The sequence below is a fragment of the Anguilla anguilla genome, chromosome 9, assembly GCF_013347855.1.
Source record: "Anguilla anguilla isolate fAngAng1 chromosome 9, fAngAng1.pri, whole genome shotgun sequence".
In the NCBI taxonomy this organism is placed as follows: Eukaryota; Metazoa; Chordata; class Actinopteri; order Anguilliformes; family Anguillidae; genus Anguilla; species Anguilla anguilla.
In genome coordinates, this window is record NC_049209.1 from 15,985,389 (window position 1) to 16,006,131 (window position 20,743).

The 20,743-nt window shown below is 41.5% G+C and overlaps 1 protein-coding gene across 4 annotated transcripts in view; it reads left to right on the forward strand.

Moving 5' to 3' along the window:
• The window catches only part of LOC118234858 (AF4/FMR2 family member 2-like), a 167,278-nt gene extending 149,709 nt beyond the window's left edge, over positions 1 to 17,569 (forward strand). For 2 of the 4 annotated variants that reach the window (XM_035431675.1, XM_035431677.1), the window contains 12 exons: positions 1,537 to 1,696; positions 3,461 to 4,492; positions 4,703 to 4,818; positions 6,383 to 6,641; positions 7,383 to 7,519; positions 7,979 to 8,042; positions 9,141 to 9,277; positions 9,716 to 9,787; positions 11,333 to 11,426; positions 11,790 to 11,839; positions 13,794 to 14,023; positions 15,344 to 17,569. In XM_035431675.1, the coding sequence (XP_035287566.1) occupies positions 1,537 to 1,696; positions 3,461 to 4,492; positions 4,703 to 4,818; positions 6,383 to 6,641; positions 7,383 to 7,519; positions 7,979 to 8,042; positions 9,141 to 9,277; positions 9,716 to 9,787; positions 11,333 to 11,426; positions 11,790 to 11,839; positions 13,794 to 14,023; positions 15,344 to 15,465 (2,473 nt within the window). In that variant the 3' untranslated portion in view covers positions 15,466 to 17,569. The remainder of the gene's footprint in view (positions 1 to 1,536; positions 1,697 to 3,460; positions 4,493 to 4,702; positions 4,819 to 6,382; positions 6,642 to 7,382; positions 7,520 to 7,978; positions 8,043 to 9,140; positions 9,278 to 9,715; positions 9,788 to 11,332; positions 11,427 to 11,789; positions 11,840 to 13,793; positions 14,024 to 15,343) is intronic. The other 2 variants (XM_035431676.1, XM_035431678.1) reach the window with 1 other exon arrangement.
• Positions 17,570 to 20,743: the final 3,174 nt, after the last annotated feature.

Here is a 20,743-nt window from a genome sequence, read left to right on the forward strand (position 1 = left end):
AACAAAGCACCCACATAAACACGCACAACTTTTATAGGTGTATTTAATTTTTTCGTCCTTGGCCTGCTGCTTGTACATCCATGTAAGGCATTTGAAGGTCTAAATTGCCAAAAGTGGTACAGGAATGAGATTTTTATTGGAATAGATGCCACTGGCCTTTCTGGAGGGAGACAGTAAATCAGCACTGCGCTTGTCTTTGACAGACACACTGAATGCATGTGGGGGAATAACTATGTAGGTGGGGGTGGTAGAAAATTGGCCTGTTTGGAGCTATTCATCATGGATTGCCCAAGCTGTGTCTTTGTTTAGAAAGCAGGGGTAACATCTTTAGCCAGGTTGACACATGCTAAACAAACAATAAATGTTTGTTTTGAAACAGGCAGTAGTCATATTTCCAAATGTATACTCGAGACAGCATTGGTACAGTGTTCTATGCGACAGACTCAAATTAAAGAGGAAAAATAGGTTAAAGGTAAAATCGTAAAATGTTTCATAGTTACATTAGCGGATGCTGTAATTGTAACTTATACAATAGCACAATACATTAAACAAGTCATAGTCTAACCATTTGCGTCATATTGTAGAACTTCCTTCTGTTTCAATCATTTATGCTTCTTTTGTAAGTTATTGCATTATATCTGGAGCAGCTCCTTCTTATGTTTTGTTTACAGCCGTCCAGAGCTCTCAACAGGTTCCCTGGGTCCTACTCAGATACCTTGCTGCTGTTTTTTCCCAATATTGTCGCTGATATTCTCACTGCGATAGCAATTCATAAGCTTAGTCACCTCAATCCAAGCCTTGTTACAGCTATTGACAAGAATTTCATCCCATTCACCCAGCAGATTCTGTCTTCAGTGGTCTCACGAGCAGCTTCAAATCAGATATAGTTTGTGCAGGGACAGTTGTGAGGCACTTGTTTTTGTCAAATTTTTATGATTTGTTGGCCAGGTTGCGGTGCACTTTCTTCTCAACATTATATTTCTAGCATGTAGTGTAGTGGCATGCTCTTTTAATGCCCCGAGTGATCATGGCCTGAGTACAGCTGATATTTTCTGTTTGTGGTGAGCAACTGTTTTTGACAGCCACTCTGTTTTAATATCAGTTGCACAATTTTCACTTTTTTTCCCATACTGGATTTAAACATGTAAAGCATGAAGTATTGATGGGCATTGCCCATGTTCATTTTTAATTAACATTCATGAGAGATGAGGAATGGCAGCTGTTTATCTGAGAGTGACGTGTGATGCCTCTAGACATGGAGGGGGGCAATCGATGCAGGGTGCATAGGAAATTATTCAGTGCTGAACCGCCTGTGATACATTATATATTTTTTGCTGCTGTGTTTTACGCATTGATGCTTTGCTAACGTGTGGAAAGGCAGTATATTGCATGCTAATGCAGTCATAGGGAGAAGAACCTGAAGTTCATGAAAAATATAAAGGAACTCCCAAAGCAAAGTCAGTACCCATAACCACAAGAAGCCAAATAATACATGAATACTTTCTCTGCCCTGTCCCTCTCTTTCTGTGCTTGCAGTCTCCCTGGGCCAACGGTTCGGAATGGCGAGCCAGGTCACTCCAGCGGCGCCTCGGGCAGTTCCAGCGAGTCGGAGAGCAGCTCGGAGTCAGACTCGGACAGCGAGAGCAGCTCCAGCGACAGCGAGTGCAACGAGGCGTCACGTGGAGCCAGTCCAGAGGTACAACCTACTTACTGCGCCTCCCATATGGTCACACTGGAGGTAGAGCTAACTCACTGCATCTCCCATAGGGCCACACTGGTGGTGAAGTTAACTCACTACATTTCCAACAGGGCTGCTTCAGAGGTAGAGCTAACTCACTACAAAAAACCTTGATTTGTTCGAACAAGTCAGTTAAGAATTCATTGTGGTTCCATTCACTTCAGGGTTGATGAGTATGTGGATATTTGTGGACTTTACACCTCAAGGCGCATTTTCACACCTTCTCTCAAGGAAGAAAACAGTCCAGAACAGAACCCTTCCTGACAGATTTTTTTTGGGTTGACAGAAAAACAAGCGCAGCCTCTCCTGATTTAACCTGGCCTTGCCATGGTTGCAGATGTTTCTGTCCAAAGTGTTATCCTAAAAAGTTCATTGGCAACTTGAGATCCACCCCATAGTTGTGTGCTGGAGATTCTCAAGTTTCAGAAACACTTTGCCTTATAAACGCTCCATACCCCTAGTGTGAGATACTGTTGGCTGTTGGTCTGACATATCCTTCTTGGCTTGTGGGTCTTTAAATTTTCAAATGGTTTGGTATGTTTCTTCATTTTAGCCTGCTATTACTTTATGTTTTTATGCTTTTCTGATATGTTGTTAATGTTCTTTCAATTTAATTTCAGTTTATGCCCCCATTATTCAGTTTTATGGTTTAAAAAATGAAACAGTAAAATGTGAAATATCACATTTTCTGGAAGCCTCCATCAACATGTTGGTCAAACAGCATGGTTTACACTCCTCAGCCTAAATGTTTCATTATGTAGGTTGTCCACGGTGAACAATTATTTGCTCAGCAAACTGCCATCATTTTGAAAAATAACTCAGCACCGTCATTGATAATTTAGTTTGAAAGATTTATCCTTGTGTCAAAACATAATGCTTCACAGCAACAGTGGGATAATATGAGTGATGAAAGCATCTCCCGCACAAATTCATCCAAGCAGCTCAAGAGTGACAACGGATCAGATGTCTATGGCATCTGTCAATACCTTCACTGGTTTTATTCATTTTTTAGAGAACATATTTATAATGAATGAGGAAAACTGATTATTATCCACCATTTTACATCAAAATCAGCAGTACTTTTTTATTGATGCCTGAAGAAGACATGACTGAAGAAGACAAGGTTGAACAAATTCCTGCATGCTATTGCATGCTGAGTACCAGTAGCTAACCACATGCAATGTTTTAGTTAAGATGAGGCTAAAATATTCAAACTTTTCTGCACATTTCCTTGAAATGGTGTTGTATGCTGATGGCAGTCTTATACTGTACTTAATTCCATAATGTTACCATAGGTGTACAAGTTGATTAGAGAGGGACTACCAGTCAGAGCCTCTATCATCAGGTCAGCTATCAATGAGTACATAACTCACAGAAATACTATACAAATAGAAATGCATCATGCTTTTATTTCAGCTCTTTGAAAAACATATGCAAAGATGTAAATAATTTATATATGCCATGAGAATACAATGCCATTTCACAGATGGAGGCAGTACATTTGAAACATTTAGGCAGATCTTACATTAAAAAGTTGAGTACAAATCTTTCCTCAGTGAAAGTAATGCTTTATCCACCTCAAAATGACATAGGAATTATAGGACTGTTGCAGCTTTGAGCAAGGTACTTGCTGAATTGTGCCAGTGAATATCCTGCTATTTATGCTATGGATAAGATCATGTGCTAAACACTGGAATGTAAATGTATTTTGCTTCTTTGCAGCCTGAACCTCCATCAACTAATAAGTGGCAATTGGATAAGTGGCTGAACAAGGTAAATCCCCACAGCAAGGCTCTGATCAGCACCCAGCCTGAGAGCCATGGGATCAGCCACTCTCAACCTGGTGACAGCCAGGGAGATGAGGGCCATGGCCCAGAGAAGGGCAAACCGAGTGGAGCCCTATCTCAGCCCGACACCAAGGAAAGAGCCCTTCTCAGCCCTGTCCGGGAGAAGGGGAAGCCCAGGACAGCCCAAAAAGCCCCTGAGGGCAAGGGTACCAAGCTCAAGTCCCCACCTGTGGTGGAACTGCCCCCACCCCGAAGGACCACAGGCAAAAAGCAGCCCAAGAAGGTTGAGCGTGGGCCTGGTGGGGAGGAGCCCAGCTGGCCCAAACCCGCTATCCCCAGCTCCGTCCCCAAGGAGAAGGAACCACCTCCCCCGGAGCTGCCCAAAGTTCGGGGCAAAGGTGCCAACGGTAAGACCGCCCCGAGGAAAGAGCCCCGCCCTGCCAGTGTTCCGGCCCCCGCGCCAGAAAAGAAGAAGCACCGAGGGCCAAGCAAGATCATCCCAAAGTCCAAGGAGTTCATCGAGACGGAGTCCTCATCGTCCGAGTGCCACTCGGACCTGGAGGAGCAGGCAAAAATCCCGCTCCTCTGCCCCGGCCCCACCGTCGGTGGCCTGCTCAAAGCCAAGGACTGCAGCAGCAGCAACATCCTGAGCATCAGCAGCCTCACCAGCACCAGCAGTACTTCCATACCCGACCCAGGGGCTGGGGATCTGCTGGAGGACCCCCTCTTCTCACCCATCCCCGCTGCCCAGAGCGTGCTGCTGTCCCCGCTCAGAGACTTGGAGGAGGTCAAGTCACTCTGGGTCAAAATTGAACTCAGCTTTCTGTCCCGAATCCCTGGGCGGGACCCCCCAGACCCACCCCCCACAAAAGCCGAAGCCCGGGACTCGAGCGCTAAGCACAGACGGCAGTCTCCTGTCCCTGCCCCTGCAGAAAAGCCTCCCAGCAAATCCAAAAGGAAACACAAGGCAAGTGCTGTGCTTGACTCGACAAACATACCGACATACTCCGTTGTCATGTGATCCGACACATATTCTCTGTTGTCATGTGACTTCGACAGGCATTCTCTGTGTGCTGTGCAGCACTGCCTTTCGACCGACAGGCTGCAGAACTGCAAACGAAAACCAGATCATCTGTAGCAATGAACAGTCTCATAAAGTCCGGTTTTGTCTCCGCAGTCTGAGAACTGTGATGCAGTCGCTGGGAGCAAGAAGATGCGGCTGGAGAAGGAGACGGCACTGCTTCCACCGTGTATATCCCCCATACACACCCACAAGCTCACCAGCACAAAAGAGTGAGTGTTACCTGCTCTTGCACATCTCTGTTTTCCTGCTACGTCTGTGCAGACAACATCCCTCTTAGCACATGCTGGCAGAAATCGATGACCCTGTGGTGGAAACCTCGTTGACAGCAATCAGTGCTCCCAGTATGTAGGATGGCAGTGCTTGTTATGAAGCAAGGCCAGCTCCTCGCTGGGACTGTTCTTCTCTGGAATGGAGTGCTCTCATTGAGTCAGGGTGCAGGTAACAACCAGGACCACAGGGATTGTGTCATGTCACTCCTCATGTCAGTGACTACTGTACTTCTGTGGTATATGGTGTCATAAGATTGCCTTGTTATACTTCACCATTGGCTGGGCAGAATTGGATAGGACACGATAGAATGAAAAGAAATGGAACCAATATTTCAAAAGAGGAGTGAGGGTCTCTGTAGTATTATTTTATTAACTTATTTTCATATACTTACGTATCTTAACATATACATTGTCTGTAAAAATGTGATTTGATTGCATCCTGTTTCGAAACAAATCTCTGGCTAAAATTTTGTCTTGTATTTGTGTGGCTATCTTCTGTAGTCTCTTTAGCAAGAGGTATGGGAAACCTGTGCGAGCTTTGAAACCTGTGTGCAACAGTAGCCCATTTTAACTTTGATTAACAGCAATAATTTTCCATCTGGGTGTCCTGCCATATGACCTTTGGGTAGGCATTTCCTATAGCCTTAAAAGACATTCTTAATGTCCACTCAATTGGACTCACAAAATTTTATTTGTCTCTCCGAAAATACATTTGGAGTATACCCAGATATTTGATATTGAGCATTTGTTTTCTGTTCAGTAAAAACAGAAGTTGTTTTTGCTATCCTAGCAGACTCCTAACTTCCCTCAGTATTGTGTTAGTTTATGCTTCAGGCTATCTACAGTAGAGCTTGTGTAGTATATCCCTTGAGTTATGATAAGGGGTAGAATGATTCTGTGCGGAAGATAGGGGGAAAATAAAAATAGTGATGAATATTTGCCCAACACTGCCTCAGGGACTTTAAAACCCAGTATTGATTCAAAATACTTCAACACAGTGCAGCCACTTAAGTGGTGTATGTGTGTGTGTGTGTGATTGTGTGATTGTGTGCGTGTGTGCAAACCTGCATGCATGTGTGTGTGTATTTGTTGTATAGAAACACCTTGATGACTATAGCCCCCAGTGGAAAAGCTAGGCCAGCATCATTCCCCAGGAATCAAAGTGAAAATGCCTTTCATTTTTTGCAAAGTTAAAGAGGCCTGAGGATATAGCAGATTATAGACAGCCTTTATAAGAGTAGGCCACCATTCCACTGTTTTATTAAACAGTACAGTACAGTACAGTATGTATGTGTGCATATGTGATAGATGGTTGTGCTATTGGTCTCTTAATAGGGAAACGTAACATTATGCTTGTGACTCTGTTGTACTGTACTTACTGAACTTGACTGAGTACCAGCATTTGGAAAACATACTCTATTTAAAATATCTTTCAGACGTCTGGAATATGTGCATGTGAGTTCCTAAATCATTTAGATACTATTGATGGCTGTTTTTCTCTTAGCAGCATATTGAGGAAACAGCCAAGGAAGAGAGAGGAGAAGCTCCTTCCACCCCCGCTGTCTCCTCTCTCCAGTGAAACCACACACCAGCACAGAAACAGTGAAGGCAGCACTTTCAGCCAAGAGGGTGGCGCCAATTCTACCAGCACCCTACCCCCCAGCTGCTCGTTTCCTCCATGTTCTTCATCTTCCTCATCCTCGTCCTCGTACAAACACCGCAAACTAGACAGCAAATCGGTCACACTTTCCAAGGCTGTAAATGTAAGCAAAAACAGAATGCTGGAACTGGCTAGAACTGAATGGGGAAAATCTGAAGTACAGTTTAATCACTGTTTAACTATAGCTTGGCGACACTGAATCTGAAAGAATCTTTCCATCCGCAAGCGGAAACTTTATAATTAAAATGTTGAGGGCAGTTTGTCTCTTGGTTCAAATCAAAAGGTTATGAGATTTAAACTGCTGTTTACATTTGGCTTGGGTTTCACTCGAAACCCAAAGACAACTCCCATTCAGACTTCACAAAGGATGAAGGAAATGTATTTTGAACAAACTACCACAAGACTTATTTCTGAAAGTGATTTCTGTTTCATTTTCTTGTGTTTTGTTCATTTGCAGATTTATTTTTAAAAACACATTGATCATAATTCCTAAACACCTTATCGGTGTAATGTTTCAGGTATGGATTCAATGTATTGTTCTCAAGTCAACATACACCTTGGGCTAGGAAGAAGGGTTGGAAGCCTGGTCTGTTCTTTCAGATGGTGTCTTGATTCAGTCATTTAGCATAATTTCCTGTCTGTTTACTAAACTAATTACCTTTTGGAGAAAATTCAGAACAGCACTAAAGACATGTGAATGTGTCCCATGTGTGGAATAATCCTCTTTTAATCTATCGAAGCTCAAGAAAAGACAAGCAAGAAACGTAGCCTAGTGGAAATGTTGCAGATTAATTTTTCAGAGATGCTGAACACAATTAGCATATTGTTTGCTTTTTCCCCACAGGATGAAGATGCTTACAGCAAACCTTCCGGAAGTTTCCACGGCAGCAGTCAAAGTGACACAGACCTGTGGCCAAGTTCATTGTCGACATCGCTGGACTGCTCGGAACACAGGCGGCCAAAGCTGACATTTGATGACACGTATGTTTTTGAGTATAGGTCTCGCAGTATTCATAATGGTATCGCTGACTGTGAATTACAGATAGGGTGCTAATCAAGTTAATTTTGTAGTGATGAACCTCTTAAATACAAGAAAATAAGCTATTAGTTCAAGTATTTAACACACGTTTGTCTAATTGAAGAGGTTATGTGTGCATTTAATTATGACAGGTATTTTACATAATTGAACTCTGGCAGTATCCTTTATTTATTGTGCAACATCTCTGATTGAATGTACATAAACCAGTTGTAAAGGTCAGAAATGTTTTCAGCTGTTGGCAGCTGTATTCTGATGTACAGTTGTTTAGTTATTGGGCACTAGCCTTGATAGCATCACTGTCCAGATTGCTTAAAGATTAACGGTATTATAAGAGAGTAATATATTATGTTTATGTTTGTTTGAATCAAACTAAAATATGTTTATTTCTCCCTCATAAACAGACTTCACAATGCAGACTACTACATGCTGGAAGCCAAGAAATTGAAGCACAAAGCAGATGCACTGGTAAATTTAGTCATGTTTATCTTTTGTTTTTTTAGCTGCCAAGGTTAGCAGTTTATGATTTACTGAACATTCTGTATTTATAACATTTATAACATTTCTAACTGAACAGCCTGTATCTTCATATCACATTTAATGGAATTTCTACACTTTTTTTTCTACACAATTTTTATCTTCTCTCAGCTGTTCTGCAGAGACTGTGTGCAACCTAATGATTTTCGGTGGTCTAAATTTGCAGAACTCAAAATCTCAGAAGCACCTCTTTGAAATATTAAATGCAGGCAATTGATTTGATTGTTAAAATAACAAGAAAAAGGCAAATGCGAGCCGAAAAAAGGCCATTAGTTTTGGGAGGCACTCCGCAGAGCTCCCCGTGTCTTGTGGGAGAGAGGCGTTATGAAGGAGTGCAGGAGAAGCGCTCACACGCCTCTTCAGTACCCTCAGCGCCGGGCGCCACACTTGATTTATACTTTATACCAATAATTGGATTCCGGCAATTATGTTTCCAGACATTGTCCTTTATTGAAAGTTACATCATATGACCATAAATCTAGACTTGGGAAGAAAGCCGGCCATGAATACAGAGCGAGGCGAACTGATTGTCCGTGTAACGGTACACGACTGCAATCAGTGCGAAGACACGTATTGAATCTTCCATCAGCCAAGGCTTGTAAAAAAAAAAAAAAAATTTAAAAAAAAAGAAAGCTTTACTTCGGAGGCGTAGGACCCGCGAGAGTGTTGATCTCAGAGGAGAGCGGCCCGCAAATCAATTTTACCGCCCCGCGCCAACAAGGATGTGTGTTTGGTGGCGAGGGTTGAGTAATGTGATAATGCCTTTTTTTTTTTTCTTTCTTATGGGTTTGGACTGATAGGGGTGAATGAGGAAAGGGGCAAATCAATTGCCCTGTAATTGCCTTCAGGATTAATACAAGGGGAAAAATGTATGTGCGACCCTTCACTTAACCCTCTTCTTCTTCTATGCTTTTGCTTCAGGTGATGCTTAAGTTTTGCGCCATTGAGTCTGGCGCTCTTCAACATGCCCATTTTAATCTCGGGCTGACGTGTCTAATTGCCTTTTTGTCTGTTCTCTCACCTGGACAGCTGGAGAAGTTCGGCAAGGCCGTTAACTACACCGACGGCGCGCTCTCGTTCATCGAGTGCGGCAACGCCATGGAACGGGACCCATTAGAGGCCAAATCGCCGTACACCATGTACTCGGAGACGGTGGAGCTCATCAGGTTAATATCCGCCCCGCCTCCCGCTCTCGCCCAGCCCGATACGCCGACCCACCGTGATTAAAAAACGGGCGGGGGGGGGGGGTGGGGGGGGGAGGGGGGGAGGCGTCACATAACGATCAGCGGCATGCAGAAGCGAAGGGATTAGGCGCCCTCGCCGTAATAATGTCAATGTAAATTAAAACGGATGGACTTCTCCGGCGAATCGTCGCCCCGTGGAGATCCGCGTGCCGGTGATTGAAATATTTTAATGAAAAATGTATTATGTACGATAATGGCAGGAAGCTCAAGCTGAGCCGAGCCGAGCCGCGAGAAGTTTATGGAGAGGCTGCAGCTGTCACGCATTCCCTGGCGCTTAATCGTTTGATGTGCAGCCGCTCGCTCCCGGGGATTGCAGTCGTGTTCACGCCGCGTTAAGATTTGTTTTTGTTTTTCCGAAAGGTACGCGTTGCGGTTAAAGAACTTCACCAGTCATTCAGCCTCTGTGGCTGAGAAGAAACTAGCAGTTTTGTGGTAAGTCTGTTGCTCGGGTTCAAACTGGCCCGGTTTCTCCTCTCTGACCCCCCTCCCCCATTATGAGCTGGTACTAACAGAAGACTTATACAAGTTCCCCAATTCCCTATACAACATGCAGGGTAGTTTCTCTATTTAGTGTGTGGGACTCAGGGCCTTGTGTGACTGTATCCTGTAAGCTCTGACCTACGTGTGTGGGGATACGTCTTCAGGAAATCCAGTGTATTTTAAAAACAACATTTGGGTCCAGATCCTTCACTTTGTTTAAAAGAAATAAAGCTGCTTTGAAATCTCTGTCCAGATGTCACGCAACATCATCACGTGCATCTTGAAGAGAGCTTTTAAAACACAGTTGAATGACTTAATCACCATACAGGGATCGTTAATCTTGTATTTCATGCAGCTATTAGGGAATAACTAATTACGCTCTCCAAGCAGCGATCTAAACTCATATTCTTCTTCAGCGAGGGAGAAATGAATGCGCTGCCTATCAGGTTATTTCTGGCTGTTTATTATGGTTGCATGTTTGCTTACAGGGCATGTCTGAAACCCTTTTTTGAGAAACATTTCTGGGATGGAAATTTATCCTGCCAAAGATTCGTGCAGCCCACTATTTTAGCTAAGTAAAAAAACACAGAGTAAGAGTAAGCCTCAATTATAGATGTCGTGTTCATTTAATGGTTTAGGTATAGAAGCCTATGTTGCTCAGTGTGCAGTGTCTATGCATACATAATGTATTTTAATTTTAGCTAATTCTTATCATTATGGGTAATAATTGTTGTAGGGTCGTGTGGAATCTTATTTACATAGAAATCAGGCAATCACCAAACGCAGACATGAGAACAGTAGAATTTCAGAACACTGGCACAAACTATCTCTCAGAAAAGGCTTCAAACAAGAGCATGTGCTTTTAATTACAACGAAAGTGCACATTTTATTGTTGTATGAGCCTTCATTTCTGTAGACAAATCTGTGGCCTACAGTATTTTAGTTCATATAAACTCTCAATAAATATATATATAAATATATAAATATCTCACCCGTTAGCTCTATCAGCATTTTGTAAGCAAGGTAGCATAGCACACACCACCATGCTCTCAAAATGACCTTTACTGGCAGCAGCAAATATATTGAAATGAAACAATGTAACATAAGGAAAGGACCGTTTCTGAGAGCCTGAGGGTTTGTCGTTTTGGCAGCTCTCTGATTTCTGATGGGAAAGGGCATGTGCAATAACTTCAGAAGAACATTTCTGCATATTGTACTCATTTTAAGAAAATGAGTACAACAGTATAGGGAAGAACCTTCAGCCTGTGTATTAGGTTGGCCCAAGTCTGTAGAGTAGCTGATTTGCATAGCTCCTCCCCGTCACCATAAGGGAAAAGGATTGGATGTCGTCACACGTGTCGCAAAGATAAACAAGGAATGCTTAAAAAAACACACTTGATTAAGCTTTTTTCACTTTGTGAACTTCAAAAAAAGTGTTTTCCTTGGCTCCCGATATGTTTAATATATTCTCACAACTGTTGTCCATGTTTTATGCAGCTATAGATGTTTATCACTCCTGTACCTGAGAATGTTCAGACTGAAGAAGGACCATGCGATGAAGTATTCCCGTTCTCTAATGGAATATTTTAAGGTACCCATTTTGTCTCCCCGCACCCACAACACTGCTTTGGGTTGCGCACGCAGGTGCCGAATAAATAAATACAGTGCAAGACCCGTAAGCCAGCTTTGTTTCCCTAAATCTAATTTATATCTCTTTGGGTAATGTTTACTCATTAATATTTCATCCTCAGTTATTAAAAGCCATTCATTTTCTCAGTCTGTATACTCATTGCCTGCATCAATTATCTGCATGAGATGTCAACTCACGCTGTAGATAAAAAGGAAACTAATACCGCTGTCAGTTTGCGCTTTGTGCCTGTTTGTTTAGCGTCGCCGACTGGTAAAATGCACACCGCCGCAAACCTGATGACTTTGACGAGCCTTTTCATTCCAGAATTCAGCAAAGAATTCTCAAGCACCTTCTCCGTGGGGGACCAACGGGAAGTAAGTGTGGATCTACTGCGCATCCGATTCGCATTATTCACATGTAGCCAGGTCCCATTAGCGCTCCTGCTTATCCCGAATGTCACATGACTGACACGACATTTACTTTGATATACGCGCTGTGCGTGGTGGCTGAATGCATTCTGCATCGTCATTAAATGAAACACCCTGTATAAAATGTTTTTCCATGATCACGGGCGGAAGTTGTGAGGGAACTGGGCTTATATCTCCAAGGTTGTGTGATTCCCAGGTGGGGCACTGCTGTTGTACCCTTGAGCAAGGCACTTAACTTGAATGGCTTCAGTAAATATCCAGCCATATAAAATGGATTGTGTGTACAAATAACGTAAGCAGCGTAATGTAAACATAGTTTGCCTTTCCGTGTCCTTTAAGAGGTTTTTCGCATTAGTTACTGTTCAACGTGGGACAGGGTAAAATCTTTAGCCTCAGACCTGGACCATAATTTGCCCCTCAAGATGAAACGACTTTTCCGCCAGCCTTTTTCCCAAACGCAGAGCTAAGAGCATTCCCCTGGGATGAGGCATTTCTCCAGGATGTGTAAATCAGCACTGAATCCAGGTGATGGATCGGCAAAGGGAGCATGCAAAAGCTAACCTAGCGCTCTCCCAGCCAATCCATGGCCACCCACCAGGGTCTGGGAAGGGGGGCTGTGGAAACAACTCAAGATTATTGTCTCCCTTTGGCCCTTAGGTCAGCACTGACTGGCTGTGATGCTACATATTGTGATGAACTGTCAAAACAGTTATCTTCGCACACTTGTCTCTGCCTTTTGTTTATCGTGGAAACATAAGCGTGTATACTGCACTGCTAAATACTAAGTGCTATTGTCTGCTCTACATGCTGGGACTGCAGTCAACATTAGGATTTGACTCCAGCTTGCAAACTTGCTTTTTTTTGGCTGGACAGCAACAGCGGGGCCAGCTCTACAAACGCGAATGTCTGTGACTGAGTCACTGAGTGATGAAGTTACACCATTGGTCAGCCGGTCCAGCCATATACTAGGTTTTGACCTGGTCTTGTTTTTTTTTTGTCCTCAGCAATCCTCAGTCATGGGTTATTTCCATTTTTCATCCTTATAGGGGACTGTTTATTTGAGCAGAACCCCAAAGAGCCCAGTAAACGAACCGAGCTGTTGAGAAAGGACATAATTTAACTTCACAAACGAGTTTCAATTTATTACTGAATTACAGGACCCAGAGTCTGCTTGTTTGGGTTTTTGCGCTGAAAGACTGATGAATATTTCCACTTATTTACGCCTGGAGGTGGCCCACAGAGATTTAAGGCATACGTGTCTGGTTTAAAAAAAAAAAAAAAGCTTGCTGTTTGACAGTCAGGCAGGTCAAATCAGTGGTGCCGATTAACGGGTGAGCTTCATGAAAAAGCGTTGATGGCTAAATGCACAATGTCTGTGTGCAGATGTAAAGGATAAGTGCTGACCATGCAGAGACCACCCAGGATCGAGGAACCGGAGGGGAAACCACGAACAATATTGATTTCCTTAATAGCATTACACTCTGTCCTTCGGGCAAAACGCAGTAGGATTGATGCTGGGGCACCCTTCACATATTACCTGCTTCAACAATCAGAATTTGAATTGTTCAGGTAGCCGTCTTGTGTGGAGATATCGATCTGAATGCATCAAGGCGTATTTTTGATGTTCCCTTAATGTCTGACACTTGAAAGGCACTTGTAAATGGATTCACAGCATGTCCCTGTAATGTTCCCAGATAAACAGATTTGAGCAGGAATTACAAATGTGGTTTTATGCAACAGAAATGCACTTTGGCTTTTGCTAGATGAAGTCATTTGCCTTTGTTAGATATGCGTAACAGTGTACACTCTGTGGCACGTGCAGAACAAAGTGCGTTTGGTGGTGTGTGCGTCCTGGGCGGGGTTTTGCGGTCTCACCTTCGGCTCGCCCGCCCCGTTTCAGGAGCACGGGGACCCCGTCGCCCATGTCCCTGAGCCCGTCGCCGGTCAGCTCGGTCAGCAGCAGCGGGGGCCCGGTCGGCTCCTCTTCCTCCTCCTCCTCCTCCGGCGGCAGCGTGGCCATCCCCCAGCGCATCCACCACATGGCCGCCAGCCACGTCAACATCACCAGCAACGTCCTGCGCAGCTACGAGCACTGGGACACCGCCGACAAGCTCTCCCGGGAAAGCCAAGGTGACCGGGCGCGAAAGGCTCCCGTAAACGCCTGCACTCTCATGCCTGCGAAGAATTCTCCACAGATGCTGTATCTGAGGGCTCAGAACGCTGTACATAGCAGTCCTGAGTAAAACTCAGTCAGGCATTCAGACAGGACTGCACTTCCACCGCAATATAAATTGTGGAGAAATGTACTCACTGAACATCTAAGAGTGAGAGCGTTGATCTGGGATCAGTTTAGCCGTTTTACAATGGATTAGACAGGGGAAGCCTGGTCCAATCACCACTCCTACCCTTCAGAAAATGTATACTGTAAGTATAGCATAATATTGAAGCATTATAAAGAGATTCTGAGCCGTCTGAGCCAGGGAAGCAAAATGCAGTGTTTTTAACCAGCCACAATAGTGTTGTTTTCTGTTTTGGTTGGATGGTTATTTTTGTTTTATCATATAATAGTGAGGATTACAATACACAGTTCTATAATACATAAACACAGCTTTGACTTTCAGGTCAGAACAATGCTTTATTTTTGTTTGATTAGCAATTAGAGGTTCGCCATCTGACAGTGGGCTTTTGCTTGCCAAAAATGCATAATGCGCTTTCTGCATTTAAACAACAACTTGTATTCAAGACTGTGTTCATTAAAAATGTAAGTGGACAATAACACAGTACAGCATTAACTACACCACTGAAATATATCCACTTAGAAGAAAATGGCTTGACTTGACAGCAGCATTATGTAGTCCCAATTTATTTATTTATTTTTTGTTTGTAGTCAAACATAAATAAGTGACTTTAAAGCTACATCTTAAATAACAAATATCCTGATTAAGCAATTTGCACTCTACTCCTGAGTGTTCTCACTTGATATAGTTGAAACATTATACCAGTTGCTTATTCTTGCAACAACATGTCAATGGACCCTGCTTAGACCTGAACAAAGTGCAAGTTTCTGGCTTATGCTGAAGGTGATTTTATGTTTGGTTGGTGGCTTCAAAAAGAGGAAACTCCTTTGACAAGGCCTGTTCATGACTGTAACTTCAGTTTGAGCTTTTGAGTTATGAGCTCATTTGGTTTTACCTCCTTTCAGTTGTTTTCTGTTGCTAAGCATTATTGCACTTCAGTGTCAAAATAGCAAAATGGTATTGGAATTTAATCACTGATCATTCACAGGTGTCCCTGTTGATGTTTAAAGCTTAGCAAGAACCTCTACTCAGCCTGAAATGTGTAGAGCCTGACATGAACATCCATGTTTCTGAACATTCTGTTTATCTCTCTTTCTCTCTCTCTCTCTCTCTCTCTCTTTCTCCCATTCTCTCCTTCTCTCTCTTCCTGCAGAGTTCTTTCAGGAACTGAACTCAGTAATGGAGCCATTGACCCAACACAGCAGCATGACAGAACTGGTCCGCTACGTGCGCCAAGGGCTGCACTGGCTGCGGATAGAGGCGCAGCTCTTATAGTGCTGGGACTGGAGCGCCACGTCACTCACACCTCCATCACTACCTCTACCAGCATACGCATCTCCACCAATAAAGCCCGGAGGACCTGGCTGCCTTCGCCCGCTCCTCCAGCACTGTAGCTCGCGTGCTCCATCTTTATCCCAAGGTCACCTTTCTTCACATTTTCTCCTTCCAATTGTTTGGAACAATTGTTTCCTTTGCCAGAAAGTTTAACCACACCTCCAGGTTGGATGGATGTTTAGAACCCTCCCTTCAAAAATATATAGTTCTAAATATTTTTACGGAACATCCGCACAAGGTCCTTTCAGTCCACTCTGAGAATAATTAGCAGTAACTCACAACCTCCTTTGAAGGCTGAGTTAAATGCTATATTTTCTTTTTGCCATTTAAAAAAGAAGACCATAATCATCTGTAACAAACCATATAATGTATTTCAGTCAGCTACTTAAGATTGCGCTTCACAACTCTTTTGCAGTGGGAGATATATACCTGTTTGTGTTTAAGACATGAAGTAAAATAGTATTTCATTAACTGGGCAAATTGCAAATATATGAATCACAATATATCAAGTTAGCAGGCTATTAGAAACCACAGGTCTAACTTACTAGTTTTATGAGAAATACCTTAGTTTTAAATAGGGAAGAGCACAATGTGCGTGTTGCCAAATAGTCTTGAACATTGCATATCCATCTGTGAAAGCACTGGTAGCAGGTATCACAAGTAAAGTTAACCTTCAGTGTTACTGATTCATTAAAAGCATTCATTTTTGGTAAGATCAGGAACTAGACTTCCCATGATTGCATGGGACAGAAAACACTGTTTTAATTTATTTAACAGTACAGCTTTCTGAAACACTACATTAGCTCCCACCCCATAAAAGAGATTACCTGGCCTTTTTTCCTATATATGTGTATATGTTATGTCACAGTGTGAGTAGATTTTATTGTGTTCTTACCCACAGTTGTAAGGGCTAGCATAGGCCTGAGGCAGAGTACATTATTAATCTGACTGGCAGGATAATAGTCTCTTCATCTTCACTGTGTCTGGACCAAGGTAATTATTATTAACTGAAATTAAAAACAAAAACGAATATATAAAAATGTATATATTTAATATAAATATATCATATAAAACAAATATTAATATTTTTGGTTTTGATCTGGTCGCAAGCGTGTATGAGAGTATATATTTTGACATGAATAAAATGATCTTTTTTCTGTTAATTGAAATGACGTTGTGCTTCATAGTGTTTGGGACAAATACTTGTTTTTTTTGGCTCTGTACGCCACAATCTTAGATTTGTAATCAAATAATACACGTGATCAAAGAGCACATTCTCCACTTTTATTTAATGGTATTTCCATGCACTTTAGTTTCTCCATGTTGAAATTACATACAATTACAAACATATACTGTAGCCCCTGATTTCAGAGCACAATTGAACACACCTGATTAATCAGAAACACCTGTGAAACCATTTGTCCCAGACATGGTGTCCTCAAATGGGGGACTATAAAAAGTGCTTTAATTTCTACATGGTGAAACCACAGTGTATAAAAATACCCTTTAATAAAAGCTGAGAATCTGCACTTTAACCGCAAGTAAATTGTTTGCTTACAAATCTAAAATTGTGTACAAAGCCAAAGCAAGAAAAAAATGTCTTTGTTCCAAACACTATTGAGCTCTCTGTATGTTGCAAGATGGTAGTCCCACTCCAAACCCTGAGGTTGTTGGGGATATTACCCACCACCATTATGGCTAGCATTAAATAGCGATCTGAGAAAATATGTTTACTTTGAGTATAATACATTAATTGACAAATACAAACGTATGGTTGTTGTAGGTAGTGGGGTACATGGCTTGCAAATCAAATTGAAAATAATAAAAAATACTAAAAATAATAATAATAATTAATATGTTAAAAATTTAAACTAATCTAAAACTGGAATACATTGAAAAACTGAAACTAGCAAACACTCTAAACTAAATTAGACAGTGGGATCGAAACTAAACTAAACTAAACTTAAAACTCAATTTAAAAATAAAACTATAACTAGAAGAGTGCACTCAGTAGAGTGCAGATCTCCGCCAGGCATTCCAAACGGAAGCAGTTGTTGATCACTTGCAGCCCTTAGTGGCCGGTTAGGAGTTAGCACTCAATCTATTTCAATGGACAACAATGATGGAAATTAATTCAAATAAAATACTTGTCGTTGACCGATTTGCAAAATATTTGAGAATTCAGGTCCTTGGCCTGCTGTCAGCATGCACAACAAATATTAGGCTGATCGGCCCAGTAGTATGCGAGATTAGCTGCGGACAGAGACACAAACACACACGCACAAACACACACACACACACGCACAAACATACGTGTCCAAATGCATGATCCCCTCCAGGCTCTGCCTGGCGGAGATAATAACCTTGGTCTGGACAGTTAGTTCCCATGTAAGCATCTGCACCACACTGCCACACGGTCTTCTTGGTGGGGTACTCTGGATTAATTAGCAGTCCCTTTTCAAACGTGTCATTCAGTTTAACTACTTGCATTTCAGTATACAGCACAGAGGTTTATTTTACTGTGCATTTACAGATGTTGATCTGAGGGAGATTGTTGAGCATATGTCTTAACCAGGACCATTGATAGTGCAGCTAACCTACATATTTGTCCTTAAGTGTGGTAGACTAATATGCTGTTTTCAATTTCAATCGTAGTGTCAATTAGTTGTCATGGTAATTCTTCAGTTTTTTTCACAGCACCTTGAGGTAATTTATGAACATCTTTTTGTTTGTTTAGTTTTTGATGGGAACGTATGTGCGGTGCGCTTTGTGTGCAATATGGTGATGGTTTTGGGAAGGGAATTCCCAGAGGCTCATCATCAGCCCTAGCTAAAGCCCGATGTGTTCCTGTGGACCAGTGGTGATGATGATGAGTGTGTGTGTGCGTGTGCATGCGTGTGTGTGCGCGTGTGCATGCATGTGTGTGTGTGTGTGTGTATGCATGCACGTGAAATATTCCTTTCACTATGATACAATACAAAGTGCCTCATTATCCAGTGGAAGCTATTAGACTATATAAACCAACAAGAATGAATCTAAAGGATTTTTCCATACCATATTGGTATATTCGATTTTTATTTTTCATGATTCCACAATTATTTATTTCTATCGCTTTTATTGAAAATGCTGTTAACTGCTCTGGCTTTAAAAAATCAAAAATGTGTGACATATTTATTCCAAATATCTAATTAAATTTCACTTGTGCTGTTGGTTGCAAACAAATAACAAAAACAAAAGCAAACAATTAGTGACTCCAAAGCCTTGCCATTTTCCATAAACCAACAACCTGTAGCGTATTGAATTCATTAGCAGTGTTTTGAGATTTGCAATAATTTAATAAATAATGCTAATTGTTATTTAAAGAAGCAAAAATATGCAATAGCAGTCGATTTCCACTCCAAGGACAAATAGCAATATGCAGGTAAGCATAAATAACTGTACAAAATGCGTAATGCTGATTATAACTATAGCCGAAAAAGATTCAGTCCAAAAAGTGCTGCAAAGCTAATTAGTTTGAGTTTCAAGTACACCCTTTCCCATAATCCATAATTTCTGTAAGAACAATGTTTGTCTGATATTTTCATGACAAAATAACTTGGCTTACAATGTTACAATCATCTGCCTGTGTAAACACCAGAAAAGAAGTTGTGTATATTAATTTTATGCAAATTCTGAAATTCTCGCTTCCAGTCCAAAATTACCAACTGTCGTCCCTTTTTAGGGGGCAGTTTGTACATTTCGAGTGGCTTTTTCCACAGCTGCTCCTTCTTGTGCCAGAGACAAGCCATTCTGTCTGGAAAATGTGTGCCCATTTTTGGCTGCCAGTCAGCACCAGCTAACACTGGCTCTCTGAGGCTCATCCATCCTAGAGTATAAACAAGTGCCTACATTGGCAGTACCTGCCACAAGCTAATTTGGAGATAGAAAACCGTTGAGATTAAAAATCAATGCTATTCTTAGAATGCCCCCTTTTGCCCTAAAACAATGATACAAATGTGAGACCAACTCTCACCAAACAAAAGGGCGATAAAAATGAAAAGTAGCTACAACATTAACATTCACAATGTGGCCTTCTTGTTTAGTGTCCTTAAAATATTGGCTAACATCTGAAGTTTGCAGTTTAGCTGCGCTGCAAATCAGTTGTTCACAAGGAGATATGGCTTGTAATTAATGGGAGTTTGATTACAAACAATGTAGTCCCAAACTTTCATTGTTTTTTTTTTCTTTTTGGAATACTATGTCTCATTTGGAGTTACTTGGATTTATTCCACTTATGTTAACAGAAATTTGTTTAAATCAAAGTTATTTCAAATTTAAATGTTTTGGCACCATGGTGATCATAAAGTAAGCTTCACCTGAAGCTGTCATTGAACAATCCTTCAATTGCAATATACGTTATATTTTTTAAAAATGTGCATTAGTAATTATTTATGCATCACAAAGTGCAAGTTAATTATGTGAATAGGTACTGGATTTTATTTATTAATGTTTGTTTTACTGTCCTGTGCATACTTATATTTTATAAATATGGACAAGAGTGCCAATCTCCCCTGTCTTTGAGCTGAAAATATAAAGAGACGTTCAAAAATATGTTATTCTGCAAACATAATGAAAAAGTAGAGGTAGCTGTTTCAACCACTGGCCTGATTTGTATGATTCAATCAAACTTATCAGTGTGTGTCTGTGGACCATTCATCGCAACTACCAGGGCATTGCTATTTTTTAAAAAGGCCTAGCATTGCACATTTGTTTGAGGTTCTGTTTATTTTAAGAAATCTGAAAATGTTGCCTTTCATTTTGGATTGAAAATGACACAGACTCCTAAGCAAGAGTGTTTCAGTCTTGTCTCTGGCAAATTACAGTCTTTCCTACTCCTATGTTTTATGTGCTTCAATGCAAGTTATCTTCATTATTAAATCATACCAGCAGGTAGCATCCTGTTAACTCCACGATGAAGCACTGTAAATAGCACTTAACACAAGATAATGCACAGCGTCGGTCAATTAAACTTCCAGTAATTTAATGCTGATTCTTGACTTGTTGAACTGTGATACAAAATAACATACAATATCCCTTTTATGTAAAATAGACAAATATACACTCTAGAAAAGCCATTTGGAGCAGCAGAGAGAGAATGACATCAAATTGCAGAAGGTACATCAAGGTACATGAGGTGTTGTGTTATTAGTACTGGCTTTCATTTTGTCAAGATCGACTC